This window comes from Sceloporus undulatus, chromosome 3, assembly GCF_019175285.1.
Source record: "Sceloporus undulatus isolate JIND9_A2432 ecotype Alabama chromosome 3, SceUnd_v1.1, whole genome shotgun sequence".
Classification (NCBI taxonomy): domain Eukaryota; kingdom Metazoa; phylum Chordata; class Lepidosauria; order Squamata; family Phrynosomatidae; genus Sceloporus; species Sceloporus undulatus.
The window spans coordinates 59175792-59201196 of record NC_056524.1 but is presented as its reverse complement, the minus strand read 5'-3'; the positions used below and the strand labels follow the sequence as shown (position 1 = coordinate 59201196).

General features: G+C 38.8%; 1 protein-coding gene across 2 annotated transcripts in view; it reads right to left on the bottom strand.

The window, feature by feature from the left end:
- The window catches only part of LOC121926287, a 108552-nt gene extending 86872 nt beyond the window's left edge, over positions 1-21680 (bottom strand). For both annotated transcript variants that reach the window (XM_042459138.1, XM_042459137.1), the window contains exon 1: positions 21554-21680. In XM_042459138.1, coding sequence (XP_042315072.1) covers positions 21554-21593 — 40 coding nt within the window. In that variant the 5' untranslated portion in view covers positions 21594-21680. The remainder of the gene's footprint in view (positions 1-21553) is intronic.
- Positions 21681-25405: the final 3725 nt, after the last annotated feature.

The following is a 25405-nucleotide window of genomic DNA, read 5'->3' as shown; positions in this document are numbered from 1 at the left end:
TTGCCACAAAAAATTCAGGATATCTCTTTCCCATATTTTAAACTGTGTTTTTTTATTAATAATTGGTAATGTCTGGAACAGAAAAAGCATTCTAGGGAGTATATTCATCTGTATCATTGCGATTTTACCCATTAAAGAAGTATGTTGTTTTTCCCATCTTTGCAGATCCGCCCTTTTATTCTCCCATGCTGTTAGGTAATTATTCTTGAACAGATCTGAGTTATTTTCTGTCAGCGTTATAACCAGATATTTAATTTTACTAATCAGATGAAAATGTGTTAGTACTTCCATTTCCTTTTTTTCCATCTCATTTAAATTTTTAGTTAACAAACCAGTTTTCTTTTTATTAACTTGCAACCCTGATAGTTCACCAAATTCACCTATGATTTCTTCCAATCTTTGGATTGATTTTTTTGGGTTTTCCAGTATGATCACCAAATCATCCGCAAAAGCACAAACCTTTGTATTTATATTTAGTCAATTCCAACCCTTGTATTCTATCATCTTTGTTTATTTTGTTAATAAGTACTTCCATTACTAACAAAAAAAGGAGTGGTGACATGGGACAACCTTGGCGTGTCCCTTTTTTCAATATTAATTAGCTCTGTTTTCTCTCCATTCAGAATAATTCTGGTACTTTGCTTACTATAAATACTCATTATCCAATTTTTAAATCTACCCCCTATACCCCATTCATCCAATGCAATCTCTAGAAAATCCCAATTGACTTTATCAAAGGCTTTTTCAATATCCAGAAATATTAATCCCAATTTTCTTCTTTTATATATTTGGAAAAATTCTATTATATTAATAATTGTTCTAATATTATCTTTCAAATGTCTTTTTGGTAGAAAACCAGCTTGTTCCGGCTTTATCAAAATAGAAAGTATTTTTTTTTTAGTCGCTCAGCAAGAATGGATGTAAAAATCTTATAATCGGTATTTAAAAGAGATATAGGTTGGTAGTTCTCTATTAACTCAAGGTCTCTATTTTCCTTTGGAATTAATGTTGTTATAGAGTGATGCCACAATTCTGGGTATTTCCCCCAATCAATATCATTTATGGTCTCTAATAAGGGGGGTATTAGCTCTTCCTTAAAGATCTTATAGAATTTCCCTGTCAGTCCATCTGGGCCTGGAGCTTTATTTTCATTAAGTCTTTTTATTGCAACGTCTAATTCTTCAACACTAATAGGATCGTTTAGATTATTTCCTTGAGTTTTCTTAATCCCGACTTGAATATTATCTCTTAAATATTCCTGTAAACTAACTCTCTTTCCCTGCGATAGTTCTTCCGCCTTATATAGTTTCTTATAATAGTTTGTAATTACCTCCTTTAAGTCATCCTGATGAGTAACCACTATATCGCCTTTTTTTAGTTTTGTTATTGCTCTCTTCTCCCTCTTTTTCTTTAATTTACGTGCTAACCAACTTCCAACCTTATTGGCATTCTCAAATTCATTATACTTAATATATTTAATTTTGTCTGTGACCTCCTGCATCGTGTTTTTATCAATCTTCCTCTTAATCAATTGTAATTCATTAATCACCTCTTCATCTATTGGGTTTTTTTTTTTTTTTTTGCTTCTTGTTCCTTTAATTTCAATTGATCAAATAAATCCTTATCTTTGCTTAATTTTTCCTTTTTCTTTCTCTTCTCCTGCTGTATTAACAACCCTCTAAAAACTGCTTTTCCCGCCTCCCAAACCACATGCATCGGAGTTCCCTTCTTTGAGTTTTCCTGAAAATAGAATTTAATTTCTTGCCTGATCTTTTTCACTATTTCTTCATCTGATAATAAATAATTTTTTAGGCTCCAGGTAAATTCCTTATATCTTTGTTTCAATGTAAGAATAACCGAACAATGATCTGATAGTGCCATCGGGAGAATTTCTACACTCCTAATTTCTGTATTTATTAATTTTGATGTTAATATCATGTTAATCCTCGACCAGGTTTTAAATCTGTTTGAATAGAATGTGAAATCTTTTTTATTTCCATGCAAAATTTTCCATATATCTATCAATTCCATATCTTCCATCATTTCAAATGCCGATTTGGGCAATTTACCCTGCCCTTTCCTATATTTTTGTTTAGATCTATCTTCCCTAGTGTTTATGACCCCATTCCAGTCTCCAGCCAAAATTATTTTTCCATAGTTAAATTCTTTTTATTGTCTCATGTAGTACTTTAAAATAGTTCGATTTGTTTTCTTGGGGGGCATAGAGATTTATCAACAAAATTCGCTCACCCTGGGTTATTATTTCTATGGCTATGTACTGACCTTGACTATCTTTGAAAATTTCTTTTGCTTCCAAATTTTTATTCACATATATTGCCACACCTCTCTTCTTTTCTTTTTCGCTTGAGGTTATAAACAATGCCCCTAATCTTGGGTTTTCTAGTACTTTTGAATCTTCAGTTTTGATATGTGTTTCTTGTATACAAAAAACTTGCGCTTTTTGTTTAATTAGATACTGGAAAACTTTATTTCTTTTTTACCTTTGAGTTAAGACCATTAACATTCCATGAAAATACTGTTTGGAACATTGGATTTTTTTTTACCTTTTCTTTGTATATTGTTTTCTCCCTTTTCTCTTTTTTGTAGTTACTCCCTGTTTACTATCTGTATATTTCCTTCTTGTCTCTCTGCTTAATTCTAATTGCTTCTTGCCTTCCTCCAATAATTGATCTGAGTATTCTTCTGAGTCTTCACCAGATTTTATATTTCCTTCCTCCCCAGAATCGAGAGATACTTCTGAAGTTACCTCTTTGTCTTCTTTTGAGTTACCCAGATCATTAATATTTTTCCTATAATCTTTTGCAGTTGGTTTCTCTTGACAGGTTTCCCCCACTACTTTTAATTTCTTTTTACCCTTGAATTCTATTAATTGATTTTTCGTAGCATCCACTTCTTCTTTAAACAATTCCTCCTCCTCCTCTTCCTTGATATCATTTAAAAATTCATGCATTTTTCTTGTAAGTCTAATACATATTTCTTTCCCTCTAAATAAAAGATCAACCCCTCTATTTTGCCCCATTTATACTTTATTCCCTCTTTCTTAAGATATTGGGTAACTCTATTGTATTCCTTTCTTCTTTGAATAATTGCATGGGGAATTTCTTTAAATATTTTTATCTCCTGGTTGTCAATGAATAGTTTTTTTTATAACTAGTTTCCAGAATTAAGTTTCTAACTCTTTCCCTTACGAAAAATATAGTTATGTCCCTGGGAAGTTTCTTATTAGTTGCAACTTTTGAATTAACCCTATAAGCTTTGTCCACTTCTAAATCTAACTGTTCGTGTGGCCATTCTATGAATTCAGCTAAAGCTGGGATTAATCTCTCATTCAGGTCCTCGTCATATCTTTCCTGGAGACCATAGGATACGTATCGCTTTTTCTTTTAGTTTTAGTTCTATCAATGCAATATTATTTTTTTCCTTTGCTTGATCCTTTTCCAAAACTCCAATCCTGCTATCTTGATGCTCAGACTCACTTTCCATTTTAGATTTTTTTTTTGTTCATTTCCCCCAGTTCTTTAACAACATTTTGGATATTTCCTTTCACCTCATTTGTAAGTTCCTGTATTTCCTTATGTATATCATTTTTGATTTCTTCTCTTATCCCTTTAAATACCGATCTTATTTCCTCCCTTAATTCTGATCTAATTTCCTCCCTTATTTCCTCTCTCAATTTACGCATTTCTTCCATTACTATTTTACAGAGTTCTGTACCTTCCATGGTGTTTAGCACCACTTGTAACACATCTCCCTTAAATTTCACACTTTTCTTACTTTTCTCTTCTTCCATAATCACAAAATGTCTTGCCTCTTATCCTCCACTATTCTTCGCATTTCAAAGGTGGATCACTATTAACAGTCCATCCAACAATACAAAATAAATCAATTCCCACTATACACTAGATTTTAAACTTGAGAAATAAATATGTCTGTGGCTCTATACTCTTTAAACTAATCTTAAAAAGTGATAGGCATCACACCTGCCTACTGGCTCAAAGTAGTGGGAACGGAAGCTTTCCTAATAAATTTTATATTCTTCAGTTCAGGTCTAATCAAGGCTATCCCCGCCACTTCCCTTTAGGAAGGTAGGATTGTCTCTACAACTACTGGAGGAGAAAACCAACCAGTAGCTAAGGATCCCACTACTGATTGAAGGACGAAAACTGAGAGTTTTCGCCCTTCCTTTGTTTCGCCATATATCACTGTGGAGACAGACCACACCGCCGGTGCAGAAGGGAGGGTGGAGGTGGTCTTATGGCCTCTGGCACTCTCCTGCCCCACCCACACAGATGCTGCCCGGTGAGAGAGGAAGGGAGGGGGCGTTGGAGTGGCCTCCCTTGTCTAAGCTCCTTCTCCTTCTCCTCTGCATCGCCGCCGCTCTGCCGGTGCAGAAGGGAGGGTGGAGACAGTCTTATGGCCTCTGGCGCTCTCCTGCCCCACCCACACAGATGCTGCCCGGTGAGAGAGGAAGGAAGTGGGAGGGTGAAGTCTTTAGAATATTAGCAGTGGCAGTATTCTGCTGTTGCAGAAACAATCAAATCCAAAACCCAAGAAAATAACTATTTGTAGCCCTTGTAGCAAAGATAGCATTTCATTGCTGGCAATATCCTTCAAGAGTTGAATGCTTTCTGGTAAGGTGGAGTAATGTGTGGCCATTTCAACTTATACTAGTCTTCATCAGCATTGCATATATTTCAATTCCAGATAAGTATATCACTCTGCCATTCCATGCTTCTAAATGCATAAGGTTAACAAGCATTAGTGACACAATCTACTTATTTTACAAAGTACACTCAAAACAAATACCACAAAGCAAACAGCACCATTGCTTACCCAAATCATAGGACAGCTTGAATTAACAACAGTAGAATCCCTAGTGAGGGATTAGGAGTAACTGTATGTAGTAATATACCATTTTATTCAAAGACCTACAGGTGGCTAACTAATACATTAAATCTCTTAAAGGTATATATAACAGAAATGCAAAGTACTGTCTCTCCCAATATGTAAACCACAGTATAGGCTGAATTTGTCAAAATATACATTACATATATCAATAGAATAAAATATTATGTGATAAATAACATTTGTTGCAATTACATTTAAAAGAGAGTTTCAACTTCATAATATCAAATATACTCCTGTCACAAATTGATAACTGCCTCTATAGATTATAACATTATATATAGCAAAGAGCTGCATAATAACTGAATCTGAACAATTTCATAGAAAAGCTGACAATTTCATAGAAAAGCTCCTTCTTTGGGAGTCTTTAAACAGAAGCTGGATGGGCATGTCTTAGGAGTGCTTTGCTTTTGAATTCCTACATCGCAGGGGATTCGACTGGATGGCCCTTGTGGTTTCTTGCAACTCTATGATTCTATGATTCTCTCTCAACTCCTCCACCATCACAGATATGTAAGCATATTAAATTAAATACAGGGCAACCTTCCCTTACACGGGGATCCATCGGGACGCCCCCCCCCCCCAGTGTAAGGAAATTCTGCAGATGCTCGAGCCCCATTTAAAACAATAAACTAATACCTTAAGAAGAATGCAAGTTGCAGGAAGTATACTTTATATTTAAGTGTTTTTAATGGAAAATGTCAAGAGAGACAATATATGTTAAGTACAGAAATAAGACAGAACAAGACACAAAAACGGAAGATGAAGGGTTATACTATGTATATGTAGATATGTGTAGTGATGGAATATGGATTATGTTTGTTTGTATGTGTGTATGGTAAGTAAATGTGGTTGTTATGTAATGTCTTGTGAAAATGTCAATAAAAAGTAATAAAAAAACAATGGGGTGCATGCATGTGGTGTGGTATGGTGTGTGTGCCACTGCCTTTTATGGCGAGCAGCTTTCAGTGTAAGCTGAAAGCCACGTATGACATGGGCGCACTGTGCAACGATATAAGATGGGTGACAATAGTATATGTGAAAGGGATCTAAAAGTCTAAGTAAACCACAAACTGGACATGAGACAACAGTGTGATTCATCAGCTAAAAAAAGCCAATGTGATTCTAGCTGCAGTGTATAGTGTCTCAATAAGGGAAGAATTCAGATACATAGCTGTGTTAGCCTGGAATGTACCATTAGTATGCAAAGGATCTTGTAAGACGTTTGAGACAAACTGAGCAGAAGTTGTAGCATTAGTTTTTGTAGACTGAGGGCGGGTATAGATTGGCAGAAAGGGATGGCCTCTCTTTCTGCCCTGGATGGAGGCTGCAGCAAACAAATGCTGTTGCCTCTGCAAGGCCTAAAAATAACCTGCTCCCAGCGGGTTCTTTCTATGCCATGTGCAGGGCGCCATTGTGCGCTCATGTGCAATGATGATGTCCATGTGGCATGGTGCTGTTTGGGCGCTGTGCCACGTGGACATCATCACTGAGCACCCCATATGGACAGGTGCATGCAGTCATGGTGCCCACGCACCAATAATACGGCTGTGCGTGTGTGGCCGCCCAGCCCTATGGAACCCTAATTTTGGCCCCAGGCCAACGCAGAGCACCAGTCTGTACTGGATCTGAGTCTACTTCCTCAAATGTTACAAGCTTCCTTTGCATATTGATAAACAAGGGAAGTATTAATGCCACTCCATTCTGTGTTGGTCAAACCTAATCTGCAATACTGTGTCCAGTTCTAGGCACCACAGCTGAAGAAGAATATTGACAAGCTGTAACAAGGGCAATCAAAATGGCAAAAGGTCTGGAAAACATGCCTTATGATTGCTTGGACAACTGGGTATGTTTAGTTTGGACCAGAGAAGGTTAAGAAATGATATGATAACAATGTTCAAATATTTGAAAGGATGTCAAATTCAGGATGGAGCAAGTTTGTTTTCTGCTGCTCCAGAAACTAGGGCAATTATCACACAGAGCCTTACCTTCCCCGAAACATGGCAAAATTGTCTGTAAAGCGTGCAGGTGTGATAGGCAATCATGCTTGCCTCCCATGATTTAATCATCATTGAGGTATCCCACTCCTCTCCTATCATCAAAGCATTCGTAGAGCAGTCATTTTTCAACAATGAGAACTACTATTATTGGAGAAATGGCTGCTCCATGAATGCTTTGATGACAGGAGAGGAGCGGGATACCTCCATGATGATTAAATCATGGGAGGCAAGCACAATTGGCTATCACACTTGCACGCTTTATGGACAATTTAGCCATGTTTCAGAGACAGTAAGACTCTATATGAGTAAGACTCCATATGATAGGAGACAGACTAATGATTCAAAATACTGGAAAAGAGATCACAACTAAACATTAGGAAAAACTTCCTGAAGGTAAGATCTGTTCAGTGGTGGAACACACTGCCTCTGTCATATGCCAGGAGGGCTTTGCTTCTGTATTCCTGCTTGGCAGGGAGTTGGACCCGATATTCCTTGTAGTCTCTTCAAACTCTATGATTCTATGAAAAGAGAGTGCACCTAAACAAATACGCAGAACTTCTTGACAGTAAGAGCTGTTTGAAAGTGGAATATGCTGCCTCAGAGTGTGATGGTGTCTCCTTCTCTGAGTTTTTTAAAACAAAGTCTGGATGACTATCTGTCAAGAATGCTTTGATTGGTGTTCCTGCATGGCAGGGGCTTGGACTAGAGGGCCCTGATGGTGTCTTCCAAGTCTATGATTCTATGATTTATTACACAGAAAAATTACTTGCTCCCATGCATGGTTAAAGGAGGGAATTCACTGCCTTAGAATGTATGAAAGCTTCTATTATAGGTAGCTTTAAAAGGTGATTGGATGAATTAATGGAGTTCAATGGCTACTAGTCAGAGCATCTATGTATTACCGCTAGTATTGCTTTGTATAGTATGTATTGGGGAATGTAAGATTAAGGATGTATTTGCAATCATGTCCTGCTGGCAAGCTTCCCATAGTCAATTGGTTGCCTGCTGTGTAAACAGGTTGTTAGCCTTTTCAGGCTTTCATAAGCTTTTAGCATGGCTCTTCTCATATTCTTAAGCATTTATATAACATTAGTGCTAAAGCAGAAATATCACATGGGACCTTTGCTGAGAATTAGTGCTCCAGTTCAGTGGACCCAACCAGACAATGCTGTGATCCCAACTAACAACCTTGGTGGTGCTTATGTGGTGGATCCTCTCTGATAAATTTGGGAGTGCTTCAGTGGACACTAGAAGTGATGCAATTCACAGTGTGTGACTGTGAGTCACACACCATTGTAATCACCCACCATGCCCTGAATATTGTTGTGAGGAATTCTGAGCAATAGTAATTGGCAAATTCCCAAACATTTATTGCCACTATTCATTCAGTAAGCCTGAGTACAGAACAAGCCCAAAACAAACACATCAATTGTGGCAAGCCCTACCAGGTTCTGGTGCTCTGGCTACTGCCCACAGCTGCCAGATACTGAGAATAAGCCTGCTTATTAGCATATGCCAGTGTGACCAAATAAAGGTCTGAAATGGTAGACCAAGGGAATTACAGGTACTCGCAAAGTATTATAGCAGGCTATGCATCATTGTTCTTCTACTTTTGCAAGAACTGCTTCTTTCATTGTTATTTTATTAGTTTGAATGAGCTGCACTATAACTGCACTGAGAAATTTACACACTGTCAAATCTGGATGGATTGGACACATCCACACACCATTGCATTGCTTTTATGTACTCATTTGAACTCCTGCCTCCTTTGTGGGATGGCCTTTTCATTAAACCAAGTGTTCAGATAATTTTTGTTTCTTAAAGTTAATTAAATTTTAATTAAGGGGGGATACAGACAGCCCAAAAGGGGCAGTTTAGAGCTGCCCCTTTTAGATTGGATCTGGGCCAAGGCAAACTGATGCCCAGGCCCAATCCAGTCAGATTCTGCCCCAAAAAGGAGCAGATAACATCCTCTCCTTTTTTGGGGCAGAAAGAAGTTACCCTTTCTCTCGAAGAGCTGGCTTTTCCCTTGGAAAAGCAGCTCTGGAGAAAGTGGATCTAAGCACTATGCCCCCAAGCAGGAGAGAAGCCAGCTGGCATGTAATCTCTGGTTTGGCTTTTATCCTGCTTGGGGGCATGGTACATCTAAATACCATGCCTTCAAGCCAGCCCCAAGTGGGCTCAAATGGGATGTCTGTTTAGCCCCTAAGATGCATAAGAAGAGCTGTCCAAATATAATTTTGTTTTGTTTTGTTTTGTTTTGTTTTGCACAGTCATTGAGGGGTTTAGGTGATGTTCACTTTGGGTTACAATTGAAATACAACATATAATTACGCTGCACCTTTTTTTCTTGGGGTGACTTTGATAAAGGCTGCACCATGGATTTTTAATAAAAATAACTAAGCAGACATGTAAGAGATAATATAAATAAATTTTCATATTACTAGCCAATCATAGCATACAGTAAGCACACTTTCCTAGGCTGTTGTCAGCTGATGCAGAATTAAATTGTAAAGTTCTATCTTGTTCTCATATTAGCAAAAGCATCACTTAGAGGCCAATTTTATTTGAATGGTACAAAGAATTTGACTAAGAAAAGTGACAGTTCTGATTACCCATCTAGAGTATTTCTGGTTGAGGAGTACAGAGGACTTGTACAAGGTAATTTTGCTAGTTCTGCATCATGAAATGCATCTGAGGAGGTAGGCTCCAGTGTATGAAATCTCACGCTACCAACTTCTAACTTTCATTTAGTCTCAAAGGTGCTGCAAGATCCCTCTAGATGTCATTGTACTGCAACTCCCATCATTTCTAACAACTTGCTACACTGGCTATGAAGCAGACAGCTGGGAAAGCATGGTCCAAGGCAAGTGGTCCACTCTGAAAGCAGGCTTTAGCTGCTGGAACCAAGCCATGCCACCAGGAATGGGATTATCCTGGCTCCTTTTTGCTCATGTATAAAGGACTGGAATGCAGCCTTGCCATGGCTTCTAGCCATGTTGGAGGCATGCATCGTATAAATGGTGTGACTGCAAAGCAGGCATCAGTCACTTCTTTTGGCCTGCGTGTTTCAACTCTATGTTGGGCTGATGGAGTTTTAGCCCAACAACATCTGAAGGGATACATTATTTCCACCCCTGATCCAAGACTTAGAGTCTAAATCAACCAGTATCCACATCCAACCTCTTTTTTAGGTACAACTACTGTTGGATTTAGCTCAAACATTCTACTGTGTATTTTTTTTTTTTTTTTTTACTGGAAGAAAACTCTTACATTCTTAAAAATAAATGCCATTTTTATGACACATCAGCCCCCCCCCCCCAAAAAAAAAGATCATTTATTTCTGGCTTCTGTCCTCATCCCATTGTAGAATACTTTGTCATGTAGATGCTCATCCAGATGTCAGCCTGACAACCCTCTATGACTGCAGTGATGAATCTCACCATGTTAATAATTAATAGTGGCAAACATTATTTGTATGCAATCTAAAGACTAGAAAAAAACCATTCTATAGCCTACAACTTCTAATTGGATCATTTGAAAACAACATATTTCAGAGATGAGAGGCTCTTCTCAACATTCAGGAAAATACAAAGTTCTGAGCTTATTTAATTAATATACAGTCTTCTGCAAGTAGGTCAGCTACCTTAGAGAACTTTCAAAAGCCTGTGGCATGCAAAATAGTGAAAAACATGACGTTTCTAGTCCATCACTGATTTGCAACAATATACAATTAGTGCATTGATCTGTGCACTTAATTAAACTCTAGTGAGATGCCAAGTAGTTAATGAGATTTTTGTTGCCTGACATTGTTTGAAAATTAGGTGTAATTTTGGTAACAAACCTTTGCTATCCCTTTTCAGAAATTTAATAAGGCAAGAATAGAATGTCCCAATCTCTGATTTTACAAAGGCAGCAATCATGGTTCCAATTTAGACTCACCTTTCCAATCTTATAGAAGCAACTATACTGGTGTCAGGATGAAAAGAAAAATGGTATTGTTTGGGTCAAGATAATGGTCAAAGAGAAAGCCTGAACCAAACAAGATGTTCCCATTATTTTATCTTATCTTCAGTTGTGAGGAGTCAGAGATCAATGCAAAGCCCTTGAACTCTGAGCTTCACACAGTTTCATAGTAGCTGGATGTGTGTAAATTTCTTGATATCCTACTGGAAAATCTTTCTTTCAAAGTAAATAGGAATGCAGGTCTATTGAACTGTTGCTGTTTCAAAGTGTGGTACAATAGTAATGCCACCTATTCATACTTTGCTGTGTAACAAACAATGTCTTCTAAACAGCTCAATTTTACACTGACAGAATGAAACAAATGTAATAGTTTGAAGTAGATTAAATAGAAGCTAACAGCTTTCTCTGAAATTTTACAACTTTCAAGTTTCTTCACGTTTTATTTTTTTGTAATTGAAAACATAAAATTGCTTTAAACTGCAGAGCCGCTGAAGCTGTGTACCTCAACTAAAGTCTTAAGAGCTTTGGAGCCACCATAAATTTCTGTTGGTATAATAAACAGAAGTAAAAGTGAATTCTGTAATTGCACAATTGGTTGGGGAAATGCATGCTGCCCTTTAGGAAGTGTTTATATTAAAGGTGTGTGAGATGAGCAGATAGTAGAACATTTGCTTTTCTAGCAAAAGCAATGCATTAGCCTTTCCCCCTTCATTATTTCTTTCAATTCAATTGTAAGACGAATGCGTGAGTTCTGACTTAAACCCAGAGCTGAAGAACCGAAGAACCAAGGGACTGTGCTTTAAACATAGCTAAAGGACCAAACAAGATGGTTCCGCGCAAAGCATTGATGTGACGAAGGTATTTGGCAACCGAGGCGAGGAAAGTCTGAAAACTTGGAAGCTGAAGCGGGGTGCCGTCCAGGTGTGACGAACCATGACCGGGAAGAACCTTACCTCCTGAGTCGCCATGATGAGGAACTGACAGGACAATGGAGAACTTTGAACAGAACGAGTTGCTTTGAACACGGACTGATCTGAACAACCTGTCTGTCCTCCCAGAAGAGGAAGTTGAGTAATGGGCTGCAATATTGCAAGACTTCAGCAGCCAAGAGCCAGAGAAAAGAAAAAGTATAAAGACCCTGGACTTTCATCTCCATTTTGTTGGCATCTACCGCGGCAACGGTGTCATCCCCAGCCTTCGAGAACAACTGATCAATGTTCGGCGGAAGGAAAGTGTGTGTGAGTATTGTATGAATGTGTGAGTGAAAGCTCTTGATAATCAATGGTTGTGTTACTTGTGTGATTCAATAAATGTTACATGCATGGTGTTTAAAACCAAATTTGGTGTCTCAATGTCTTTCTCAGCCTTGCTGTGAATAGGTCCACGGAGGGAGAGGTTTTCATTACACGCTCTCAGGATAAACAGGTTGCCCTTATAATCTTGGGCATAACACAATGAACTGACATTTGATATAGTTATCATACAATTCTGTACACATCTATTCTGAAATAAATCACATTCAGTTCAATGGGACTAATGTTTAGATAAGCGACTGTAGGTTGGCTGCCAAATTGTTTGCAACTTCCACGAGACTCTTGGACTGGTGATTTTCAGAACACAGCTGAAAAGTGTGTCTTAATTTAGCTTTTCATTAGAATCTGAAGCTTGCTACTGCTGTGAGCTAACAAGCAAACCAATCAATCAATAAACAAAGAAGTCATTCACATCAGCTATTTTTTCATGGAGAAGTGTTCATTAATTCTTCATTTCTTCCTACAGTGATGAGGTACTATGTCATTCACCATTAAACTCAAGACACAGTTGTACCCTTTAGTGTAGCCTTGCCAAAGAAGATTGTTTGCAGCAAGTCATACAAAATGATCTAGCTTTCCTAGCAAAAGCTTCTAAATTTCTGAAGCTAAAATGGGACCTAATCAAAACAGAAATTAACTTAGCAAGGAAGAAACATAACTGGTAGAAAGACATAGGTTCACAAGTGAAAAGAGAGATGTAGGGGGTCATGTCAGAGAGAAACATTTACTTTAACCTGGTTCTTAGGCAACATCATTCCACATTTGTACCCAAATGAGCTCTACACTCTGGGTGATCTTGCTAACATTTGCCCTGGCTGTTCTAAAATTTTAAGAGCTAAATCAATTTTTAAAGCACCTTAGCTGGTGTGATCTACTTCTCTCACTATTCCACAGTTATGAAGTGAAGCTTTGCAGAGAGCTTAGAGACTATCGACTGACGTCACTTCTCTTGTTATCCAGGGTGATCTGCCATGAATCATCTCCTGGTGATGTAGTGATACAATTCTTTGTAGTGATACAAACAATGGATACAAACAGGGGATAGATTTTATAATATGAAAAATAACCTATCTGACAACATCTTCAATTGCTAGATCCTGTAGAATAGATTTTAAGATATTGTGAATTTTGTTCAGGACATTTTAAAAAAGCTACCATAAGCACATTTCTTTGTCAAAGTGATGAAAATAATGTAGATTGACAATTTTTTTTACAATACTAATGTATTCCCTTTTCCTCCTGTTATTATAGAGAAAGCTCCTCCGGCATTCACCTTCCAAACTCTTAAAATCCATCTGTGTCATGCTGCCTCTCATTTAGTCATTTAGTTGGTGATAGAGATGTGGGACAGCAAAGACACATGGTGAGCCCTGTGAAGGGGGAGAGGGAGGTGTGGCATAGTTTCCCATGGCTGGAATGTTACACTACACTCCTCATCCAGGATATTGGCCTAAGTTTTTAAAAAATCATATATGAGAGAGGGCATAATTCAAGAGAGATGTGACCAGAGGGGTGCCACAGGGTTGTGTCCTGGGCCCAGTTCTATTCAACATCTTTATCAATGACTTAGAAGAAAGAATAGGGGGCATGCTTATCAAATTTGCAGATGACACCAAATTAGGAGGAGTAGCTAATACCCCTGAGTACAGGTTCAAAATTCAAAATGATCTTAATAGATTAGAAAACTGGATTAGATTAGATTAGATTAGAAATTCAACACAGAGAAATGTAAGGTCCTGCACTTAGGGCAGAAAAATGAAACACACATATATGGGATGGGTGACACCTGCCTGAACAAGACTACGTGTGAAAGGGATCTAGGAGTCCAAGTAGACCACAAATCCAATATGAGTCAACAGTAAGATGCAGCAGCTAACAATGTGATTTTAGGCTGCATCAATAGAAGTATAGTGTCTAGTTCAAGGGAAGTAATAGTGCCACTCTATTCTGCTCTGGTCAGGCCCCACCTGTAATATTGCATCCAGTTCTAGGCACCACAATGTAAAAAGGATGTTGAGAAACTGGAGCATGTCCAAAGGAGAGCTACTGAAATGGTGAAGGGTCTGGAAACCATGTCCTATGAGGAATGACTTAGAGAGCTGGGGATCTTTAGCCTGGAGAAGAGAAGGTTAAAAGGTGATATGATAACCCTGTTTAAATACTTGAAGGGATGTCACATTGAGGAGGGAGCTAGCTTGTTTTCTGCTGCTCCAGAGACTAGGACCCGGAGCAATGTATACAAGCTACAGGAAAAGAGATTTGACCGCAGCATTAGGAGGAACTTCTTGACAGTAAGGGCTGTTTGACAGTAGAACATACTCCCTCAGAGCCTCCTTCCTTGGAGGTCTTTAAACAGAGGCTGGGTGGGATTCTTTGATTGAGATTTCTTGCATGGCAGGGGCTTGGACTGGATGGCCCTTGTGGTCTCTTGCAACTCTATGATTCTAAGAGATACACCCATTCTAAAGGAAATGTCTCTCATGTTGTTTTAAACTGAGACCCAATACTTTAATGGCTGCCTATCTCCTTCCGTCTATCCTGAGGAAGAAACAAAAAAACTTGGTAGGAGAAAAATGAGATAAACATGATTGGAAGAGTTTAGAGTGGGACAGAGGAAACAGAAGAATGTGTAGTTAAGACAAAGAGGGTTTGATTTGAGCGCAGATTGCCTTCACAATGTAAGACCAGTTCCACACTGAATCCACTCTTACCCTCCCTTCAAATGATGTTTAAAAAACCTTACCTTTTGCTCTGGATGTTGCAAGAGAGCTTAGAGCACTCTGTAGCAATGCCGAGTGGATGTCTACTCATGCATCCCACTATGTTGCCAGGTGCAACCACCACTGGTGTGAATTGATAACGCTGTTACAACAAGGTGCTCAGCTATGTGATTGACACTGAGAGCCTCGTTTCTAACCTCAGAGGGAGTGACTTGCACCACTGGTGGTGGCTCCTGGCAACACGGAAGGGTGCATGTGTAGACAGTCACCTGGCACCACCGTGAACTGCACAGGTAACAGGGGGAATCTGGGCAGCTCTGGGGCCAGAATATTCTGGGAGCAGCTCAAAGTATTCTGGCTGGTAGACAAACTCAAAGAAGCAGGAGGATGTAAATAAAAAAGGAAAGACATCAAAGCCTTTGAATTCTCTATCTTTGCCCCCCACATTCCTTGTTCAGGGCCCCCCACTTGTAGTCTTTACTTTAATATTATCATTTTTTTTCCATTTTTTTAAATTATCAACCAGATATATATGAACAGCAGAAAGAGGAAGCTCAGTGGTGGGCAAGGGCTTCCTTGGTTAGCTTTTTAAAATCTTAATATTTTACATTTGCCATATTATTAGTCCAAGCTGTTTTACATGGCTGTCCACTTCAATTTTACATCTTTAAATCTGGGTAGATGTTGAAAGGAAGATAGGAAGGAAGGAACGAAGGAGTATATAATTTCATGCAGTTGATACTTCAATATTCTTTAAATAAAAGTCTTTTGATATTCTTTAAACAAAAATCTCTGAAAATGCCAGCTACAGCTACTGGTGAAACATCAGGAATAAACTCTTCTAGAACATGGCCTCAAAGCCCAAAAAACCCACAGAAAACTACATTAAATCTTTTGAACTTTATATTTGAGTCATGTTTTAACCATCAGCAAGGAGAATCCAAAATTCTACTTGATTGGAAATCTCCTGTCTTACCATAATTCTGCTTTAGGGCACCCATAATGGTGACCATCCTGCATGGTTCTTTTTTTTAGATTAAATTCTGAAAGGTCTTGTTCTGAGTATTCTCCCCATCCCCATGAAACTTTAAAAAAAATGAGAGGCGGTAAAAAAAGGAGAATGGCAACCTTTTGCCATATTATATTTAAACCTCTACTTATTCATGCCAATTAGATCTATCTATATCTCTTCTTGTGCTTTGGTAACACTGAAAACACATTAAAGACTTCTCTATTATTAATAAGTAGAATAAACCTTTTAACTTGATTGCATCCAGTAAATAGCATCATGTGACTGCAACACCATCCAGCGGACACTATCCAGCAAAATATGTTAAAGGAAGATGCAAGCTGATAGGGCTATGCACTCTACTTGTTAGGGAATAAAATCCTAAGTATAAAATGTCCAGATATGAACAGTGACCATGGGGAACTACAAGCCACTGTCAGCTTGCTAACAAGGCAGTTGATTGCAGCTGGGTGTCTTGGCAACTAATGATGGTACAAGGTCATGAAGTGCCAGAGAGCATGTAGCACAATTTGTAAACATGCTGTGTCATCCTGGTTGGGGGACAGAAATGCAGGTGGCATAGGAAAAGCCACAGGAAGAGGCTGGGCATAGTGGCCGCATGGTAAATGCCTATATAAGGCCCAGGACCTCAGTGCACTGTGTGGGCTGTTGTTTGTTTGTTGGTGGATTGGTGATAGTGTGTAGCTCGAGTTAAGGTCCGTGTTTGTAAATACAGCAATAAAGTATAAGTGCCTCTTTTTGGAGATAAGTCTGGCTTCAGTCTTGTTCATTAGCTGTAGCAGGAGGAGTTCCTGGAAAGTCGGACAGCTCCAAGGCAGCTGGGTGTTTTTTCTTCTTCAGGAAGTCTTCTGAAAGCTTGTCTGTGCACTCACTTCTGCAACACTACTGATCTCAGCAGACAATAAGGACTTAAAGGAAGATAGCTCTAAATGTCACCTGACATGCAAATACCACTATAAAGAAGAATAGTTTTACATAAACACTTGAGAATTTTTAGGCATATAAGGCAGAGAAATTATATTCAAGTGAGCAGAAAATCTGAGTATTAAGTCTCTGGCACAGAGGTATTGTTGCAAAGTTCACGTGTAATTCTCTCTACAAAGTAGCGTGTCATCCTTTAGTGAAATACTGAGATGGCTGACAGTGTTAGGTTATTTTCCCAAGGAACTCCAGATGTAGTTCAGACAAGTCTTCTCTTCATTGTAGGGGAGTAGTAGTGATCCTTTTATTTAAGCTGAATTATTTCCCCTCCTGCCCCCAAAAGCTTCTACCATTTTAAGCCTATTGCTTATCAGAATGACACTGTCAATAACATGATCAACTTGTTGAGTTTGACAGATGAGCTTAATTCAGTGAGATGACTTAACTAATTAAAACTGATTAAGCTATAAAGTAAGTTGTCAATTTTCTAAGGAAAATTGGCAACTTAAATGTATTCTTTTTTTTAAAAAAACGAATGACTTATGTAAAAGTTATAGTATTACATCAAGGTTATTAAGTTATAGATTAAATAAATGAGACTATGCTAAAAAGCCAACAAATTTTACATTTCCTATTTTTTAAAACAAAACAAAATAACAAAAACAAACAAACACCAAACCGTGGTTCTGATGGATTTTTAAAAACCTGTTTCTTGCTTTTTAAAAGTCCTTCCAGAATGGGAAATTACAATATTGGGTCATAATATGCAAACTATTTACACAAAACTAGTTCCAGTGGGATAAATCATGTTAAAGATTTTGGATATGATTAGTCTTAGCAACTGAACCTTCTGCACTCCATTTCTAAAGACAATAATACAATTCATATTACTGAACCCAAACAGAGGACTGGAAAGCAAGATAAGTTTTTGTTGTTGTTTTTCATACTGGCAATGTTTTTAATAGAGGCCTTAAAATTAAAATAAAATTAACTGATTTTAATTATACAAGAACAAAATCTGTTCATGTACTTTCCCCAAACAATAGTCACATAAACAGAGAGCTGGGGGGAACATTTCTTTGAAAAACATGGTATATCTTTTACATCTTTTACAAGAAGCAATAACTGTCTCATTATTTTCTCTGTTTATTACAGAAAATAACTGAAATGCAATCACTTGCATTGACCCAAGAGCTAAAGTAAAATAGATCATAGTGCCCTATGTGCCTATGGAAAGGAAGTGTCAAAGGGGACAGATTCTGTTAAGGGAAGCAGCTACAGGGAAGTTAGTCGAGGTAATGCACAGGAAGAAGGAAGGCACAAGAGCAAGGTCTCGTCCAATTTAGCAGTTATTACACAGAGCCAGTTTCCAGATATTCAAAGTCAAAAAGAGATGAGTCAAGAAATCATTAAAGGTATCTAGTCCAGGGGTAAAGAATTCTTAGAAACAAAAATACCAAGAACATGGTTGGTTGAATGGTTGTGGACAACAAAGAAGCCCCAGAGCAAACAAGGTGGGTGCGACGGTCAGGAGCACTTGTTATCAGCTTCGGCTGATACGCCAGCTGCGACCCTTCCTGGGCCGAGGGGACCTTGAAACGGTGGTACATGCTCTGGTGACCTCTCGGTTGGATTTCTGTAACGCGCTCTACATGGGGCAACCCTTGTACCAAACTCGGAAGCTTCAATTAGTGCAGAATATGGCAGCTAGATTAGTCACTGGTTCCTCCAGGACTAGCCACATAACACCTATTTTGCAAGATCTTCATTGGCTGCCTATTCGCTTCCGAGCCCAATACAAGCTGTTGGTTATTACCTATAAAGCCCTAAATGGCTTGGGCCCAGGGTACTTGGAGGACCGCCTCTCCCCATATAATCCGCCCCATGCTCTCAGATCGGCCGGGAAGCAATTGTTGAGGGTTCCTGACACAAAGTACACCGTGACTGCACAGAGGGCATTTTCCATCTCGGCCCCGCAGCTTTGGAACTCCCTTCCCGATGAGCTCCGCTCGGTTACCTCCCTTGACCTGTTTAGGAAGAAGTTGAAGACCTTCCTCTTTCAACAGGCTTTCCCCCAGACACTGTGATTCCACCTCTCTCCCCGTTACACGAGCATTTTTAGCTAATTATTGTTGTGGTTTTTAATCTTGTATTTTTATCTTGTTTTTAATAATCTGTTGTATTGATATGGATTTTTATGTGGATACTGTTTGTAAATTTGTACATTGTGTAGTACTTTGTTGTAACCTGCTTTGATTTCCCAGGAAAAGCAGGCTATAAATAAACAGTTTATTATTTATTATTATTATTATAAGTCGCTGCCTCTGAATGTCAGGTACATGATGAGTCAGCATTTTCTATTTCGCAGGAAGTTCCTACAAAGTTTCTCCTTTACCCTAGACCTCAGAGGGTGATGGAGTTTCTTCTGCATCTGTCAAATCCTGTTGAGGCAGGAGCCCCTCATCTGCATCAATGTCCATCTGCTCAGATTTAAGAAGGGATTTGTCTGGTGCCAGAAACTTCTTGCAGTCTAACTCCTTTGAGTTGGATTCTTCTGAGTCCAGAAGACGATGACACATAGTTATATCATAGAATTATTAAATCCTTCATGTGTGGTTTGTGCCTTTGACTCCATGGTGCTGCTTGTATACTGCCAAGGGTATCTTTGTTGGGACAGTAGAAGTGAGAATATGGCTTGTTTCTCCATACTAGAAAGGACAGGAGCAGCTTTAAAAGTCTGTCCTCCCCCATTGTCTTCCTCCTTTGCATTGGAATATCCAATCCAATTGCCCCTGTTTTCAGTGCAGGCTTAGCTGCTCCAAACAGGTATTTTTGACCCAGTATGCTTGGTGGCAAATTGGACAAAAGGTAGCTGTGGAACATTGTTTGCTTTTGGGCTATCCTGCACTGATGACTTATAGTTAAAGGGGCTAATTAAAACAGAATTGAAAAGCAAACTTGGTGACAAGTTTGGGGCACCATTTGGTGAAATGGATTCTAGAGGAGGGTTCTTTGGGTCATGAATATCATGGGCTAGACTGGGGAAATCACCATTGGGATTTACCTGTGTTATACCTCCTCTTTTAGACTTTGGTTGATGTGGCCAGCTGGTATTCCCACAAAGTTTAGCAGGCTGATGCCACACTAGCAATACATAAAAACATTGAGGCATAGTACTTTTACTGAGGAGAAAAGCTCAAATAGTGACACTTGATGTTCCTCTTTAAGGTAGGGCCTTCTGCAATTATTGCTTTTAAAAAAAATAAATAAAGTTGTGGCCTTAGTTGTAACCCATCCCTTGTCCTGACTCTTATTTCTGAGTAAGAGGGACAATTATAAATCTTATTTTTTCAGTAAGCCTATTTAATAGGCCCCTGCTTTCATGAGAGTAGATACATCTTGTTACAACTGCATTTATTTCCTTTTGTAAGCTGTTACCAAAGAACAAAATAACAATATTATAGTATGTAGACACAGTGGTATACTCTGCTAATTTAAGGACACATTATGTCTCACATTTACACAGGAACAAGGAAAGGTAGAGTATAATCAGAGTAGGAAAACTTCCTCTTTCTTCCTTCCACAGTGCACAGTGTGATTTGTGAAAGGACTATAATCTTCATCACAGTTCATTTTTGTGAGCATCCAATGCCAGAAGAATGAAAAACATGTAGAGTGAAGCAGTGATGTGGTCTTTCTCCGATACTGTCCTTATTTTCATTTCTTCTGGTAATATTTAGTAAGTGTCTTGTTATTGCAAATTTGAAAGGTAGGGATAAAATTGAAGCATTTCCACTAAAGAAATTAATCATTAAAGATCAAGATGACATGACAGACTTTTCAATAAAGCACCCTGAAAAGAGATATCTTTAAAGCCTTGTTGTTAATGTATTTTATTCAATATATTGTAAGAACTATGGTGTCTTTATGTTTGAAAACAAACATTGGATTTTTTTTTAATCTGCAGGTTTGTTTACAGCTCTCCTTTTGTGAACACAATGTTCTTTTTATTTATCTGGAACAATAAAACAGGATTGAAAGAAAGAGTTGTGTTAGTCTAGCTCAGTATGCAAAGGAATAATGTAGCACCTTTGAGACTGAGGGAAAGATGATTCTAACATGAGCTTTCACAGGCAAAAGACCAGTACAAACAGCCCTAAAGGGGTGGCTTGACACTGCCACTTTGAGTGCCGGACTGGGGCCACAGCAACTGCATGTTGCAGCCCCTATCCAGCATTTTTCCAGCCCAAAAAGAAATGGCAAATGCTCCTTTTTGGGGAGGAAAAATGCCACCCTTGCAGCTGTGGTGGTGGCTCTTCTGAGCTCCTTCAGCATGTGATGTCTGGGCAAGTGGGTGGCATGACAATGACTTGGAGGCAGCATCAGTACACACGTCATTTAAACACCATGTCACCCCAAGCCAGCACTTACTGCCAGTCTGTTTCAGCATGAAGCCCACTTCATGGAGATGAACAGATTGAACTATGAATAGGAGAATGAGCTAGACCCTCAACTTGGACCTGTGCCAGAAGCTGAGCCTGAACCTGGCCCTAGTTTGCCCCTGCCAGTTCCTGCAGAGCCTGTGGCTTCCAAGGCAGCTCATCAGCCAAGCCTTCCATCAACAGAGCCCACAGGCATGGATGAGGTAAAAGAGACAGCAGCATCTACATTACCTACCTTCAGCCAGCAACCAGCAGAAAGCGAGGGCCTCCAGCATTCAGGGAGGCTTTATCTAAAACACTGAGGTAATTAACAACCGCTGGATTCCTGCAGCTTGGGAATTTAAACAGGTGCAGAATGCCTGCCTCAGTGTAAGAGATTATCAGAGCTTCCCTGCAAAAGCATGCTTGATCCTGACCTTCCTTGTTTTCCTGGTTGGAAACCTTGCTCCTTGGATTGCTGGTTCCTGTGTCTCTCTGGACTTCTTGACCTTAGGAATTGCTTATTCATCTTGTTGCTCTCTGGAACACTGGACTTTGGATTGTTGACTTCTCTCTTTGGCTCTGCCCTCTAGTTTGTGCTATTTGGACTCTTGCTTGAGAACTATTTGTTTGTTGTTTCCTTTGACTTCGGACATTATGTAGCTCTGATTGTGTTACTATCAGTATACTTGGCCACTTTCCTAGGACACTTCTTGTGATCTGAAACAGTATTTTTCCCACACGTTCTGAGGAAAATATGGTTTTGTGTAAATACAGTCATCCCTCCATATTTGCGGCTTTGATATTTGCGGATTTGATTATTCATGGATTTCATTAATATGTTCTCTCTAGGACTGTCTAGGTCTTCCAGTGCAACTCTGTAGTCAACTTTAACTAAAAGTTGCACTGAAAGACCATTTGTAGCTACTCCAGTGCCATTCTATGGTCAATGTATGTTGGACATTGACCACAGAGTTGCACTGGAGGACCTAAAGATTCCTAGAGAGATGTCCTCTCAGGTAAAAACAGTGTTTTTGTTATTTGCGGTTTTTCCATATTCACGGGGTCTTGTTCCCCTAACGCTAGCGAATATGAAGGGACAACTGTACTACTATGATGTCGTATATTATACTAAGCTGAAATCTTCTGAATTTTGGTGTGTGTGCTTTCCCTATAGCCCCAAATGGACACTGTACTCTAAGCAACCATAATCTCTGAGGCAAGTCGTCATGTCCACACTACCCCATATGCACATCAAACAGAATAGTTTGGGAGTTGCAAATGAGAAACTTTAACACCTCCGAAGTCAGGAAGACAGGCGATTGAGGCACGATGTTTTGCCAGACAAACTCAATAAGGCTGATTTACAACTTCATTCTTACTCCAGACATTGCCAGACCAAGCAATCCTTCACAATGTAGTTTTGATTTCCTTTGATGTAGGACAAACACCTTTGCTTTCAGGCTAGTTTTTGCATATAAATGATCCCCAAAATCCCCAGTAGTGGGCTAGTTAGAAGGCACAAGGACACTCTGTCACTGTCAACACTCACTGGTCCAGATACATTCTTTCCCTCTTCTGTTCACCAGAACGTCCATATCCCATGTCATTCCCCTCATAATTGGACCCCAAGTCAAGCCCCATCTTATGTAAGTATTGCTGTTAATTCAGCCTCCAACTATTCCAAACTAACTCCTGATTTCCTTAGTTCTAGCATGCATGTGTGAGTGAATATGGATTGTTGTGTGATTTCTCCCTTAATAAAAGAAACATTTCATTGAGACCACAACATATTAATTAATTGAGCTAATTTAAAAAATTCCCCTAGAGAGACTCACTGCTACACTTAGAATACAATACTGGATTGTAGGTGGTCTAAAGAGTTTGATCACTCTGAAATGGCAAGATGACACACTCATCCTCAGTCACACTAATGCCCTCCAGTAAATTTTGGGGCTTTGGATCACACAGGAGTGAACCATATCAAAGTCAAAATGTGAACTACTTTGGTTGACATTGCTGACATACTCATCTCAATTCATCTGAAATAAATTGTTTTGTATATTACAGTGATAGTTTCTACAATTTATATCACTGACAACATGATTAAAACAGATTTAATGGTACATTCTGTGGAATCCTGAGATTTGGATTTTGTTGTGGTGCTAGAGCACTCTCACAGAAAAGGCTAAATATCTCACCAAACTATGTTGAGTTGTGGTAGTTAAAGAAGTATCAAACTCCATTATTTCTGTGGTGCAGATTTCAACCTTAATACAAGATATGGCCAGTATAACTATATACATATGAATAGCACTCCTCTTGTCCATGCAGATATAAATCAACATTGTTGAATCAATCTCTCAGGGACATTTGCTACTGTTAGGTGAATATGGGAACTATTGCAAACAAGAGAATGTTAGGATATAAGGAATACAGAGAAGGTATTGATAGATAAATCTCTGCATGCTGCTGCCCTATGATCTCTAATGTAGCCTGCTATAAATGCATTATCATGAAGAAAATACAGTGAATTTAATAATAGTGTTGCATATTTTGATGTGTTCTTCAATATGTTAAGCACCCTTCCTAGACTGGGCCAATAAAACTAAATTAAGAACAATCTGGGGAAGAAAAAAACCTTGGATGTTCCTGACACTTAAGAAGTGTTAATGCCTCTGGCAAATTTTATCTGTTCAATATTTGCAAGTGTAAGATAATAATGAGTATGAGAAATAATAAATTTAAAACCTGGGAACAAGGTGAAGTGTTGCTAATTATGATTGGTGCAAAACTGCTTTTACAGAAATTGAATATAAGATCAGTTTTTATTCCACCTATGCAAAGAAGGATGGAAAACAGACTGAAGAAATGCACATCTAATTGTGCAGATGCTAGTAGTGACTGGATAATTTATCATATTTTTATAGAACCAGGAATAGTTTGCACTCAAACAAAGAAGAGTCTGCTTTACTGTTTTTTATGCTCTCAGGGCTTGGAAAATTTACTTTTTTGAACTCCATTCACCAGAGTCTCTCTGCCAGCTTGTCCACTACATCTCCTGGTTGGAAGATTATGAGTGCTGTAGTGGGTGGCATCACTTTGGTTGGTGTCACCTAGTGTGATAACCCATGGTTGCAGACCCTTACCACAACATACACAATCCATAGTAATGGTTTGTATTAAAGTTACTCATAAATTGTAACTACTGTATATCACTGTATGTAATAGCAATAGTTGTGACATATACAACTAGCAAAATTATAATTGTAACCTTTAAATTACAATATCATGCACACAGCTAAAACATAGAATCAGAGAATCAGAGAGCTGGAAGAGACTACAAGGGCCATCCAATCCAACCCCCGCCATGCAGGAATTGACAATCAAAGAATCCCTGACAGATGGCCATCCAGCCTCTGTTTAAAGACGTCCAAGAAGGAGACTCCACCACACTCCAAGGGAGTTAGTTCCACTGTCTAACAGCTTTTACTGTCAGAGAGTTCCACCTAATGTTGAGGTGGAATCTCTTTTCCTGTATCTTGCATACATTGTTCTGGGTCCTGTTATCTGGAACAGCAGAAAAGAAGCTTGCTCCATGCTCAGTATGACATCTCTTCAAATATCTAATTCAGGCTATCATATCACCTCTTAACCTCTCTTGTCAAGGCTCCCCAAGTCTCTCTTCATAAGGCATGGTTTCTAGACCCTACACCATTTTGGTGTCCCTCTTTTGGACATGCTCCAGTTTCTCAAACTTCTTTTTGAAATGTGGTGCCCAGAACTGGACACAGTATTCCAGGTGGGGCCTGACCAGAGCAGAATAGAGTGGCACTATTACTTCCCTTGATCTAGACACTATACTTCTATTGATGTAGCCTAGAATCGCATTGTCCTCCTTAGCTGCCACATCACACTGCTGATTCATGTTCAACTTGTGGTCTACTACATTAGATAGTTAGTTAGGATGGAATTTTAGTTTGTACATGTTAGGCATTTGTTCATATATTTTATGTGTTTGCTTATGTATTTGTTTATTTGATATATTTGTTTATCTAATTTGTAAACCGCCTTGATCCTTGCAAAGGCAGTATATAAATAAAATTTA